This window comes from Mustelus asterias, unplaced genomic scaffold (assembly GCF_964213995.1).
Source record: "Mustelus asterias unplaced genomic scaffold, sMusAst1.hap1.1 HAP1_SCAFFOLD_259, whole genome shotgun sequence".
NCBI lineage: Eukaryota > Metazoa > Chordata > Chondrichthyes > Carcharhiniformes > Triakidae > Mustelus > Mustelus asterias.
In genome coordinates, this window is record NW_027590225.1 from 307,581 (window position 1) to 320,850 (window position 13,270).

At 44.3% G+C, this 13,270-nt stretch overlaps 1 protein-coding gene across 5 annotated transcripts in view; it reads left to right on the forward strand.

Moving 5' to 3' along the window:
* Nucleotides 1–13,270, forward strand: part of LOC144485980 (nuclear GTPase SLIP-GC-like) — a 228,496-nt gene that overhangs the window by 185,983 nt on the left and 29,243 nt on the right. For all 5 annotated transcript variants that reach the window (XM_078204074.1, XM_078204076.1, XM_078204077.1 and 2 more), the window contains 3 exons: nt 2,811–2,935; nt 3,541–3,714; nt 8,503–8,663. In XM_078204074.1, coding sequence (XP_078060200.1) covers nt 2,811–2,935; nt 3,541–3,714; nt 8,503–8,663 — 460 coding nt within the window. The remainder of the gene's footprint in view (nt 1–2,810; nt 2,936–3,540; nt 3,715–8,502; nt 8,664–13,270) is intronic.

Consider the following 13,270-nt stretch of genomic DNA (forward strand, 5'->3'; position numbering starts at 1 on the left):
CCCGAGGTTCATGCCTATCCCTTTCCATCACTAAGGTGAACGTAACCGAATTGTGGTCACTATCACCAAAATGCACACCAACTTCCAAGTCTAGCACCTGGTCTGGCTCATTTCCCAGCACCAGATCCAATATAGCCTCACCTCTAGTTGGCCTGTCTACATACTGAGTCAAAAAACCTTCCTGCACGCTTTGAACAAAAACTGACCCCTCTAACGAGCTAGAGCTATAACAATTCCAGTCAATATTAGTCAAGTTAAAATCCCCCATAACAATTGCCCTATTACTTTCACTCCTAAGCAGGATTGACTCCGCAATCCTTTCCTCAACCTCTCTAGAACTTTTAGGAGGTCTATAAAAGACTCCCAACAGGGTGACCTCTCCTCTCCTATTTCTAATCTCCGCCCATACTACCTCAACAGATAAGTCCTCAGGTAATCAAGTCTTAAAGGTACAGACAATGTGAGTGGAGAGAGGGTTAAGCACAGGTTAAAGAGATGTGTATTGTCTCCAGCCAGGACAGTTAGTGAGATTTTGCAAGCCCAGGCAAGTCGTGGGGGTTACAGATAGTGTGACATGAACCCAAGATCCCTGTTGAGGCCGTCCTCATGTGTGCGGAACTTGGCCATCAGTCTCTGAGCAGAGACTGATAGCCATGTTCCGCACACATGAGGACACATTAATCCTCTCTCCACTCACATTGCCTCAACCTTTAAGCCGGCATCTCCACATTCAGCTCTTGCCAGCAGGGGGTAGTACTGAGCCATGGACCACCATGTCTCCTGGCAGCAAGTGGAAGCTGCAGTGAAAACGCGTCCACGTTTGGTAAAACATCCCCACTGGATTTGGAGAAGGATCCACAGATGAAACCCTGACTCTGTTCTGTCCGTAGATGCAGCTTTAGCTAGTGTGACTTTTGCTACCAAATAATCCTGTTGGACTTTAACCTGGTGTTGTTAAACTTCTTACTAGCTCTTTTCTGCTAGCAAATACAATGGGCTGAATAATCTCCTTTGTGCTACTGGTATTCAATGTTTCTGAGTATTCTTTAAAAAGTCCAAGATGACCATTCACTGACTCCCAATTTGTACAGAGAATAAATACCGCAGATAATTGGGGTGATTTCCCCCCCTAAAAATCAAAATGTCCAACGGGTAGGAAAATGGAGGTTTTCCCATGTGTTCTTTTGGTGAGCTTAGTTTCATGAATTTATGGCACTCCGCGCAGTCCAGAGGCCGCCAGGTGATTCATGCCAGAAGGGAGGGCAGAGCTTAAACTCGCTGGAGAGGATGGAAGCAGAGTGTTCAGCAGGCCTTCGGGCATGTGCCAAACTCCCATTATACTGGGAGATCAGTTGACATTCCCCACCCCTCCATGATCGCTGGCCTCCCGACACTGGCCCCGACTCCCGATGTTAGAATGTAACTGGTGATAACATTGGATCTGTTGTAATGTGACCATTGGTACCCAATTGTAAGGTCAGCTGACCCAGTAAACCATGTAACCAATGACAGAATGATGTGATGATCAGCTGACTCAGTATCAATAAGAACCTGTTAGAATTGTCAAATTGCTTGGAATGGCCCAGGGTGAGGCCTCAAGTTTGGAGTAATGAGACTAATAAATGAACAAAAATTTTCTTTATTAAACCTTTTCTTTGATTTATAAGTTGGAGTAAGTTTTGTTCTATTTTTATTGTCTACACTGGAAGAGTTCATTCTGGATCAACACCTGATGGTAGGCCTGGACTGCCAATGGCAGACCCACCACTAGACCCCACCCCCAATACTGAGTCTGCCCTTCCCTCCCCTCCTACCATCCCCTGTTTGGCTCTGCCCTTGTCAGGCTTCGCCCTCCCAATAGGCCGTGCCCCCATGAGGCCCCACCCTCTAGGCACTGCCTTGAACCCGGTGGGCAGTGTCAGGGTGCCAGGCAGGCACTGCCAGATTGGCACTGCCCCCACCACCCATGCCACTGACTTCCCGGGGGGCCTCAATGGCCTCCGGTCCCACCAGTGAAGCCATCACATCACCCCTTTGGGGACCAGCTGCGATCCCTGCTGGTGGGAACCTTCGCCGGCAAAGTTGGGATTCCAAGTGAGCCCAATCAATACCGTCCGGAGCTCGTTAAAGAGATTCAGATTTGATCATGAGCATTGAAATCAGCCTTGCACCGTTCCCTAACGCGAGGCTGACTACGTGAAAAAAATTGGCCTGAAAAATTGCGACCTGCTGGCCGCCAGGGGGCATTAGATTTTGAGCCTCCCGCTTACATTTCCTGTCCTGCTACGCTACCTGATCAGCGTAGCAGGGCGGGGAAATCACACCCAATATTTACAACATTTCCTTAGTGTAATGTAGCATGTTATTTGTATGACTGTGACCATTTCCTTAGTGTAATGTAGCATGTTATTTGTGTGACTGTGGCCATTTCCTGAGTGTAATGTAGCATGTTATTTGTATGACTGTGGCCATTTCCTTAGTGTAATGTAGCATGTTATTTGTATGACTGTGACATTGTCATCACTCTTTCTCTTGTAATTTATAGTGAGCAGCTAAAACTCTCCTTTGCAATCAACTGATTCAGTTCCCAAATCATCACAGTCTCTTTCTAGCAATGTATTTGTCGGTGAGCTCCATCCAGACCTGACTTGGATGAAGACCTGAAGCAGCAACTGAAAGGCAGGGTTTCCGAGTACTCATCTCCATATTGTCCATCTGTCGTCAGCCAGAATGAATATTATTTCAGCCATCAATAACTGCAATTAACAGGTGGACAGTCATCAACAGCATCTCTCCTATCTTATTTTTAGAAATACCAAGTCTGAGAAAACACATCATCAACATGCATTTGAAAGAAAGAAAGAAAGTGGTGAATGGCTATGTGTCTGAGGTGTGGGGGCTGCTTCACCTTCTGAAATCACTCAACTGGAACGAGGTATTTAAAATTATACTCTGCGCACTGAAACTCCAAACCGTTCCCGACACTCGACCCCGTCCCAAACCCCAAACACTTGACCCTGTCCCAAACCGTTCCCAACTAGGACCCTGTCCAAACCGTTCCCAAGACTCGATCCCGTCCCAAACCCCAAACACTTGACCCTGTCCCAAACCGTTCCCAACTAGGACCCTGTCCAAACCGTTCCCAAGACTCGATCCTGTCCCAAACCCCAAACACTTGACCCTGTCCCAAACCATTCCCAACTAGGACCCTGTCCAAACCATTCCCGACACTCGACCCTGTCCCAAACTGTTCCCAACACTCTACCCCGTCCCAAACCCCAAATACTTGACCCTGTCCCAAACCGTTCCCAACTAGGACCCTGTCCAAACCGTTCCCGACAGTCGACCCTGTCCCTAACTCCAAACACTCGACCGTGTCCCAAACCATTCCCGGCACTCGACCCTGTCCTGAATTTCCGGGACATACTCCTGTCCATACCTGTCTCAAACAGCCTATATTGGGAAATAACTGTTCAGCCACTTTTTGTGATATGTTTTTGAGCACTTAGTTGATTCTTAAAGCACTCTGTATATTTGCAGAGTATTATCCTCAAAAGCAGTTATGATGACATTTCTCTGGATTTGAAGAAAGGATTGAATGATTTTACTCAACATCTGGAGACTTGTGGTGAAGCTCTGCAGAAACATCTGGAGAATGGAGTTCAGGAAGCAGAGAAAAAGCGTAAGAAAGTGATGAAACAACATGCAATGCTGGTAAGTACATTGAGTGAGGTAAAGGGGAGAATGGCACCACAGCTGGCTAATGTACGGCAGGGAGAGTCAAGTCAGTAGAGCAGAGTTATAAGGCACTCTATTGTCAGGGCAACACATAGAAACATAGAAAAACTACAGCACAAACAGGCCCTTCGGCCCACAAGTTGTGCCGAACACATCCCTACCTTCTAGACCTACCTATAACCCTCCATCCTATTAAGCTCCATGTACTCATCCAGGAGTCTCTTAAAAGACCCTATTGAGTTCGCCTCCACCACCACTGACGGCAGCCGATTCCACTCACCCACCACCCTTTGTGTGAACAACTTACCCCTAACATCTCCCCTGTACCTACCTCCCAGCACCCTAAACCTGTGTCCTCTCGTAGCAGACATTTCCACCCTGGGAAAAAGCCTCTGAGAGTCCACCCGATCTATGCCTCTCAACATCTTATACACCTCTATTAGGTCTCCTCTCATCCTTCGTCTCTCCAAGGAGAAAAGACCGAGCTCCCTCAGCCTATCCTCATAAGGCATGCCACTTAATCCAGGCAGCATCCTTGTAAATCTCCTCTGCACCCTTTCAATCTTTTCCACATCCTTCCTATAGTGAGGCGACCAGAACTCCAAGTGGGGTCTGACGAGGGTCTTACATAGCTGCATCATTATCCCTGGACTCCTAAACTCAATCCCTCGATTGATAAAGGCCAGCACACCATACACCTTCTTAACCACCTCCTCCACCTGCAGGGTCGATTTTAGAGTCCCATGGACCCGGACCCCAAGGTCCTTCTGATCCTCTAATAGGTGTTTCTGTGGCCGCAAAGAGACTCCAGGACAGTGCGTTGCCTCCCTGGTGCCAGGGTCAAGGATGTTTCTGAGGGACATTCTCAAAAGGGAGGGCGAGCAGCCAGAGGTCGTGGTACACATTGGTACTAACGAAATAGGCAGGAAGAGTGACGAGGTCCTGCAAAGGGCATTCAGGAAGTTGTTTCGTAAGTTGAAAAGCAGAACTTCTTGGACTGTAGTCTTGGGATTACTCCCTTTGCCTGTGCCAATGAGGCGAGGAATAGGACGATAGTACAATTAAATATGTGGCTAAAGAGCTGGTGAAGGAGGGAGGGCTTCAGATGTGTGGATCATTGTGATATTCTCCAGGGCAGGTAGGACCTGTACAAGAAGGATGGTCTACATCTAAACTGAAGGGGCACCAATATCCTAGCAGGGAGCTTTGCTCGTGTCAGTCAGGAGGTTTAAACTAATGCGGCCAAAGCACTAGGTCAGCAAGTGAAATGACCGAGGAGGTGTTAGAGACTAAGGCCAGGAAGGATATGAGGAAGAACAGATAGGGAGAGGTTACTGAACATGGCGGTCTGAAGTACATGTGTTTTAATGCGTCGAATATGACAGTTAAGGCAGATGAACTTAGAGCTTGGTTTAGTACAAATAACTATGATAGTGTGGCTATTACAGAGATTTGATTGAGAGAGGGACAAGACTGGCAGCTTAATATTGCAGGATTTTTTAGATGTTTCAGGCGTGATGGAGAGGGATGTCAAAATGGAGAATAGAGTTCATGGTCTGTAATTGCTGAACTCAGTGTTGAGTTGAGAGGTTGTAAGGTGCCTAATTGGAAGCTGAGGTACTGTTCCTCCAGCTTACGCTGCTCTTCGCTGCAACATTATACCAGGTGGAGGACCGAAATAGTGAATTAAAATGGCAAGTGAACACAACGTCTAGAGAGCATTGCAGTACTGGAGAAAGAGAATGTCCCAGAGGGTGCAAGGGCAGAATCAATTTGGCTGGAACTAAGGAATAAAAAGAGTCTAAAAGTCACTAACTAGTAAGAAGGATGTTGAAGAACAGATTTGCTAGAATAAAACATAGAGGTGCAAAAGATGTCGTGAAATTATAAAGGGGGACTACTGTGATCCGAGTATAGATTGGGATAATATTATTTTAAAGGGCAGAGAGTTGCAAGAATTCCTAGAATATGTACTTGAAAATGAAGTGGGCCAGGTATCAGCAGGAGAAATTTAAAGGACAGTGATCATTGTATCTTAGAGTTTAACTGGTTATGGAAAAGAACAAAGAACAATCCAGAATAAGAATAATTAACTGGGAGAAAAGCCAACTTCAATGGGTAAGAATGGATTTAACAGAATAAATTGAAGTCAAATGTTGACAGGAAAAACGATCTCTAAATAATGGCCCACCTTCAATGTAGGGCAAACAAATCCTGAGCTCCTGGATGACAAAGGAGATAGAAATTAAGATAAAGAGGGAAAAGTGTCAGGTAGAAAATACAATTGCAAACCAAGCTGAGTACAGTAGGTTCAGAGGGGAGAAGCAAATAAGAGAAGCAAAGAGGGAGCGTGAAAAGAGACTGGCAGTTAACATAAAAGAGAATCTCAAAGTCTTGTATAGGAATATAAATAGTAAAAGAATGGTGAAAGGAGGAGTCGAGTCTATTTAGGACAAAAAGTCATGGCAGGGGGCATAGCTGAGGAATGAAATTAATATTTCACATCTGTCTTTACCGAGGAAAAAGCTACAGCCCAGGTCATGGTGAAAAAAGGAGCAAATTCTGGCCCAAGGAGGAAATTCTTTAGGAGGAGGTAGTGGATAGGCTATCTGTACTTAAATCTGATAAGATGCCAGGGCCAGATGAGATGCATCCAAAGATATTGAGGGAAGTGAAAATGAAAATTGCCGAGACAATGTTCATAATTTTCCTAACATCCTTAGACTCAAGGGTGGTGCCAGAGGACTGGAGAATTGCAAATATTACCTTTGTTCAACAAAGGGTTTAAAAACATGCTCATTAACTAGATACGAATCAGTTTAACTTTGATTGTGAGGAAACTTCTAAAAACAATAATTCAAGACAAAGTTAATAGTTACATGGATTAATTAAGGTTAATTAAGGAAAGCCAGCATGGATTTCTTAAGGAAAAATTATACTTAACTAGCTTGCTGGAGGCTTTTGAAGAGGTAACAGAGAGGGCTGATGAGGGTAATATTGTTGATGTGGTACATGAACTTCCAAAAAGCATTTGATACAGAGCCACACAACAGACTTGAGCAAAATTATAGCCCCTGGAATAAAAAGGCATAGTAGCATGCGGACACAGAATTGGCTGAATAACATGAAACAGAGTAATGATTAATAGATATTTTTTGGACTGGAGGAAAGTTTGTAGTGAAGTTGTCCAAAAGTCAGTGTTGGAACCTTGCTTTTCCTGATATATATTAATGACTGGTGTACAGGGCACAATTTCAAAATTTGCAGATAATACAAAACTTGGAAGCATTGTGAACTGTGAGGACAGTGCCGAACGTCAGAAGGACATGGACAAGTTGGTGGATTGGGCAGACAAGTGGCAGATAAACTTCAATGCAGAGAAATGTGAAGTGATTTATTTTGGTCAGAAGAACATGGAGGTACAATGTAAAATAAGGGGTACAATTCTAAACGGGTACAGGAGCAGAGGGACTTGGGTGTATATGTGCGTAGATCATTGAAGGTGGCAGGACAGGTTGAGAGAACAGTTAATCAATTATACGGTATCTTGAACTTCATTAATGGACATAGAATAAAGAATAAGGAGCGAATGTTGAATTTGTATAAGTCACTGTTTCAGTCTCGGTTGAAGTAATGTGTCCAGTTGTAGGTGTGCACTTTAGGAAGGATGTGAAGGCTCAGAGAGCGTACAGAAAATATTCACAAGAATCGTTCCCAGGATGAGGAAATTCAGTTATGAAGAAAGATTGGATAAGTTAGGTCTGTTTTCCTTTGAGGAAAGAAGGTTGAAAGGACATGGGGTTTGGACAGAGTAGATAGGGAGTAATTGTTCCTACACGTGAAAGGATTTAGGATGAGAGGGCAAAGAGTGAAAGTAATTGGAGAAAAGAAACTAAAATAATATGTGAAAAAGCTTTTTCACACAGCAAGTAGTTAAGGTTGGAAATGAACTAGCTGAAAGTGTGGTGGATGCAGGTTCAAACGAGGCATTCCAAAGGGAAATAGACTGTTATCTGGAATGGAAGAATGTGCATGATTATGGGGAGAATGCAACGGAAGGCACCTGGTGAGTTTTCTCATTCAGAGAGCTAGTGCAGACACGTTGGACTAAACGGCTTCTTTCTCTGCAATAACAATTCTGCTATTCTGTGATGTCACTCCGCAGTTCTTACTGAAAGATCAAGGGTGAGTAAGAGATCTGGGAGAGGGTCCAGGTGGTGGGTAAGTATTGGAGGCAGCTGATAGGGTCCATTGAGCTGGTGTAGGACTCCTGGCCAACATAAGGATGGAAGTGAAGGTGACAGAACAAGTGTTCAACATCGTACCAAGCCCAAAGTCTATTGAGGTGGGGTTGTGTGGAGATAAAAATGTGTCCATTGCAGAGCACAGATTATTCAGCATCAGAGAGGGGAAACCTGCTTGCTACAACCTCAAAGAATTCGATTAAATTTGTCAATAAAATTCAGTGAGGTCAAGGCTGACTTCACCTATGTTTTGCCATGTTGTTCCCACATCCCAAAATTCTCTTAGGATCCAAAAGATTATTGACTTCTATCGTGTACTTTTATATATTTCGGTGAGAATTGATAAGCCCCAATCTCTTCATGTGCATTTTCCGCTTTCAGTTGGAATGGATCTAGACCTTGGACCATTCCTGACATAATTTAATACTCATTGAATAAAATGACTATAGAACGTAAGATGATCATTGGTTTAAATAGTAAACACAAATTAACGTGCATATTGACATCCTTGTTTTTATAGCCAGGTACAAAATCTTACCAAGGTTACCACAGGACATTGAAGGCGATATGTAGGAATGATGGGGTGTTCAACTCTGCCAAGTTTGGACCCATTGATATCAACTATGATCTATCAAAGGGTCTCTATTCGGAAATTGATACTTTTTATGAAAGCCACTTACAGTAAGTAACCTACGAATCTGCACAGCACTTACAAACTGATCAGTGAGGTGGAGTGTGGCCAACCAGGAATCATTAACCATTAGGCAAAGTTGAAATTCAATTTTGGGAAAACTGAGCCATTGAGCAAAATATTACCAAAAATGGCGAGAAAACTGGTGTGTTTCTCTCCAGAGAAGCCAGTTGGTTTTCCCACCAGATCTTACAACACTCTTCCAACAATATATCAAGGGGGTGTGATTCATGCTGTCATACAGGGGGTTGGGGCCTAAATACATTGGCAAAACCCAGTTGCTCAGAGTTAGAGGCGCCATCTTTAAAGGGCGTCCCAATTAGAGCAGCAATAAACCTCCCCCACCTCACCATGGAGGTCCCAGGAGCAGGGGCTCCCGCCCCATCCCGAATCAGAGTCAACATTCACTCTGGCACCCTGACACCCCCCTCCCCACCCCACTGCAGTCATCGACCCCACCCCATCCCAAATGACCATCACTGGAATCCCCTGCTCATCTGGCTGCTCCCAGCCCAAAACCACATCTGCATAAATTCCCCCCCCATCCCCCCAAACAATGAGACTCCCACTGGGGCCTGCCCCTTGGCACAGGTTTGCATTGGCAGGTTGGCAAGGGTAGTGTGCCAACCTGGCAATGCCAAGTTGTGTCAGGGACACTCCTGGCCATGCCCATCAGCCCCCGGGAGCACCTTTGTGCCTCTGGGAAGACCCCCCACCACAGGTTCACGTCGGGGCGGTTTGAAGTTATGGTGAAAGTTCAAGATATGGCGGGTGGGGGACACACACGTTATATTAAAATTCATGCAAGTCATGTACCTCAGGTTCACGCCGGCGTGGGCATGAACCTGGTGGAGTTGCCAGCGGGGGGTGGGGGAGATCCGAAGGCACATTCTTGCCGGCGAGAACTGCAACTTCCGGTTATTGAACCCCTACCAGCATTCGTACAGACAGTGAATAAGAACAAAGAACAATACAGCACAGGAACAGGCCCTTCGGCCCTCCAAGCCCGCACCGCTCCCCGGTCCAGGATTGAATCCTGAATCCAGGATCCCCGCCCAATTTTCCAGCTTATCTACATACCAATATCCTATCCACCGAGCTGTCCCTCACAGCTACGATGCTTTGTTCATCACAACCTATTAACTCACCCCCACCCCCCCATTCCAGACCATGTGATCTCCAGGGAGAGGCGAAAACCCAGAGTGAAAACCCCAGGGCCAATATGGGGAAAAAAAATCTGGGAAATTCCTCTCCGACCCCCTGAGGCGATTGAAACGAGTCCAGGAGATCACACTGGCCCTGATCGGAAAATGCTTCCCAACCCTAGTCATTTCCACTTCCACGAACACCATATGAATTCCCTGCCCCCGAGACAGGTTCCCAACTATCCGCAGTCTCGCTCTGTACTGGCACCAGCATGATGATCATAGAATGAAGCCTTGAAACGAGAAACAAGGAACAATTAGCCCGCGCCGCTCCCTGGTCCAAACTAGACCACTCTTTTGTATCCCTCCATTCCCACTCCATTCATATAGCTGTCTAGATAAGTCTTAAACGTTCCCAGTGTGTCCGCCTCCACCACCTTGCCCGGCAACACATTCCAGGCCCCCACGACCCTCTGTGTAAAATATGTCCTTCTGATATCTGTGTTAAACCTCCCCCCCTTCACCTTGAACCTATGAGGGCTCAAGATTTCCCTCCATTATCTTTAAACTCATGGCTGACCTCTTTCCTACCTTATGTCCTCTAAGTTTCTGTTTATTAAGGATCCTGTTGTCCACACCTTCAATCCAGGAATATTTAATGCCCAGTCCTGTCCTTGTTTCAGCAAGATCTTTGTAATTGCCACATTATCATATTTCCAAATGGCAATATGTGTCGGTAACTCACCAATCTTATTTACTACACTCTGTGCACCCTAACCCTAATTTAGACTTTATTACTTTCCTTCTTACCTTCAACACCCAATACTTCACTGTTTCCTCTTTCATGTTATCTGTTTCTCCCAGTATTTGTCAGTGCTATTTAGAATCATAGAATCATAGAGTCATAGAAGTTTACAGCATGGAAACAAGCCCTTCAGCCCAACTTGTCCAATCTGCCCAGTTTTTACCATGAAGCAAGTTCCAATTGCCCACATTTTGGCCCATATCCTCTATACCAATCTTACCCATGTAACCGTTTAAATGCTTTTTAAAAGACAAAATTGTACCGGCCGCTACTACTACCTCTAGCAGCTCATTCCAGACACAACCTTCTGTGTGGAACAAATTGTCCCTCTGGACCCTTTTGCATCTCTCCACTTTCATCTTAAACCTATGCCCTCTAGTTTTAGACGTCCCTACCTTTGGGAACAAATGCTAACTATCTACCTTATCTATGCCCCTCATTGTTTTATAGACCTCCATAAGATCACCCCTAAGCCTCCTACAAAAAAAGACTCAGTCTATCCAGCCTCTCTTATAACTCAAACCATCAAGCCCGGTAGTTCCAGTAAATCTTTTCTGCACCCTTTCTAGTTTAATAATATCCTTTATATAATAGGGTGACCAGAATTGCACACAGTATTCCAAGTGTGGCCTTACCAATGTCCTGTACAACTTCAACAAGACGTCCCAACTCTTGTATTCAATGTTCTGACCAATGAAACCAAGCATGCCAAATGCCTTCTTCACCACCCTGTTCACCTGTGACTCTACTTTCAAGGAGCTATGAACCTGTACCCCTCAATCTCTTTGTTCAATTATAATTATCTTTTATTCTATTCATAGAATCATAGAATCCCTACAGTGCAGAAGGAGACCATTCAGCCCATTGAAATTGCACCGACAATGATCCCACCCAGGCTCTATCCCTGTAATCCCACGTATTTATCCTGCTAGTCCTCCTGACACTAAGGGGCAATTTAGCATGGCCAATCCACCTAACCCACACATATTTGGGAAGCAGATTCCCACGGGAGAGTGCGTATGGAATGGATTTACTGGAATGCTACCCGGGATGAGATATTTCAGTTACTTCGATGGGTTACAGAAGCTGTGCTTTTTCTAATGGAGAAGTGAATATTTCAAAGAGATACAATGGAATTGTTCAAAGTGCTGAAAGGTTTTTGGGAAAGCAGGCAGTGAAGAGGATATAAAGATTTTACAGATGGATATTGATAGGCAAGGAGAATGGACCAAATTTGACAGATGGAGTTTTATGTGGAATAGGCCCATCGGCCCTCCAAGCCTGCGCCGATCATGATGCCTGCCTAAACTAAAACCGTATGCACTTATGGAGTCCATATTGTATTGTTAGTATTATTAATTATTAATATTACCAGTATTGTCCTCTGAAGGGCCAATATTTGCTTTAGCTATTCTCTTCCTCTTTATATACTTGTAGAAGCCTTTGGTATCTCTGTTTATGTTTTCTGCTAATTTCCTTTTGCAGTTCATCTTAGCTCTTCTGATTTATATTTTTAGTAGACTTTTGCTGATCATTAAAGTTCTCCCAATCCTCCAGCTTGCCACTAGCTTTTGCAGTTTGGTATGGTCTAGATTTTGCCTTTATGTCCTCTTTGGCTTCCTTGTCTAGCCATGGAACAATTTTCTTCCTTTTGCAATTCCTCTTCCCCTCTGGAATATGCTTTAATTGAGAGGTATTCAATTTCTCCCTGAATATCTGCCATTGTTCCTCAACTGTCCTGCCCTCAATTATTTGTGCCCAGTTTACTTGGGCCAACTCTTTCCTCAGGCCTGTATAATTACCCAACGCTAAAACTCTAGTATGGCACTCTGTCTTCTCTCGCTCAATCTGAATCTGAAATTCTAGCATGCAGTGATCATTCTTTCCAAGAGGATCTTTGACAACAAGACTATTTATCAACCCTTCTTCATTACATAATACTAAATCTAAAATAGCCTGCTTCCCAGTTGGTTCCATAACAGATTGCTCAAAGAAACAATCCCTCATACACTCTATAAAATCTCTCTCAAGGTTACCTTTGCCAATTTGATTAATCCATTCAATATGCGTGTTAAGATCATTCACAATTACTGTTGTGTTCTTCTCACAAGTGTTATAAAGCAGAGGTTTATCCCCCTCCGAGAACTAACACTTAACCACTCAGAGGAATATCTCGCCCTGTAACCCGTAAAAAGTGTGAAGTGGTACTAAATGGTCTTCAGCAACTTTTAGTGGTTAAATCAAAATAATTCCCTGACACTCTCTCTGGTCAACCAGTAACAATTTATTTATCTAACAGTGAACAGGTTAACTCAACTATTAACAAACCAAATAAAACATGATTCTAATGGAATGCTGTTCAGATGAATATAACGCCATTAACAAAAAAAAGTAAAATTTTAGTCATTCCCTAAATTACAACCAGGTTTTGTGTCTTCCGGAATATTCTGGGCCTTCTCTGTTGATTCTTTTTTCTTCTTTGGCACCTTCGCTATTGAGATGGTACTTCCTCTTAAGTCATAAATGAAGCTATGAGAGCCAGCAGTTCTCTCTCTCTCTCTCTCTCTAGAACTGAGAGCTGAACTAAGAGCTGTTACTCTGGCAGGTGGCAGTTACTCTCTCTCCTTGTCCCACTGCCCTCTTTTTA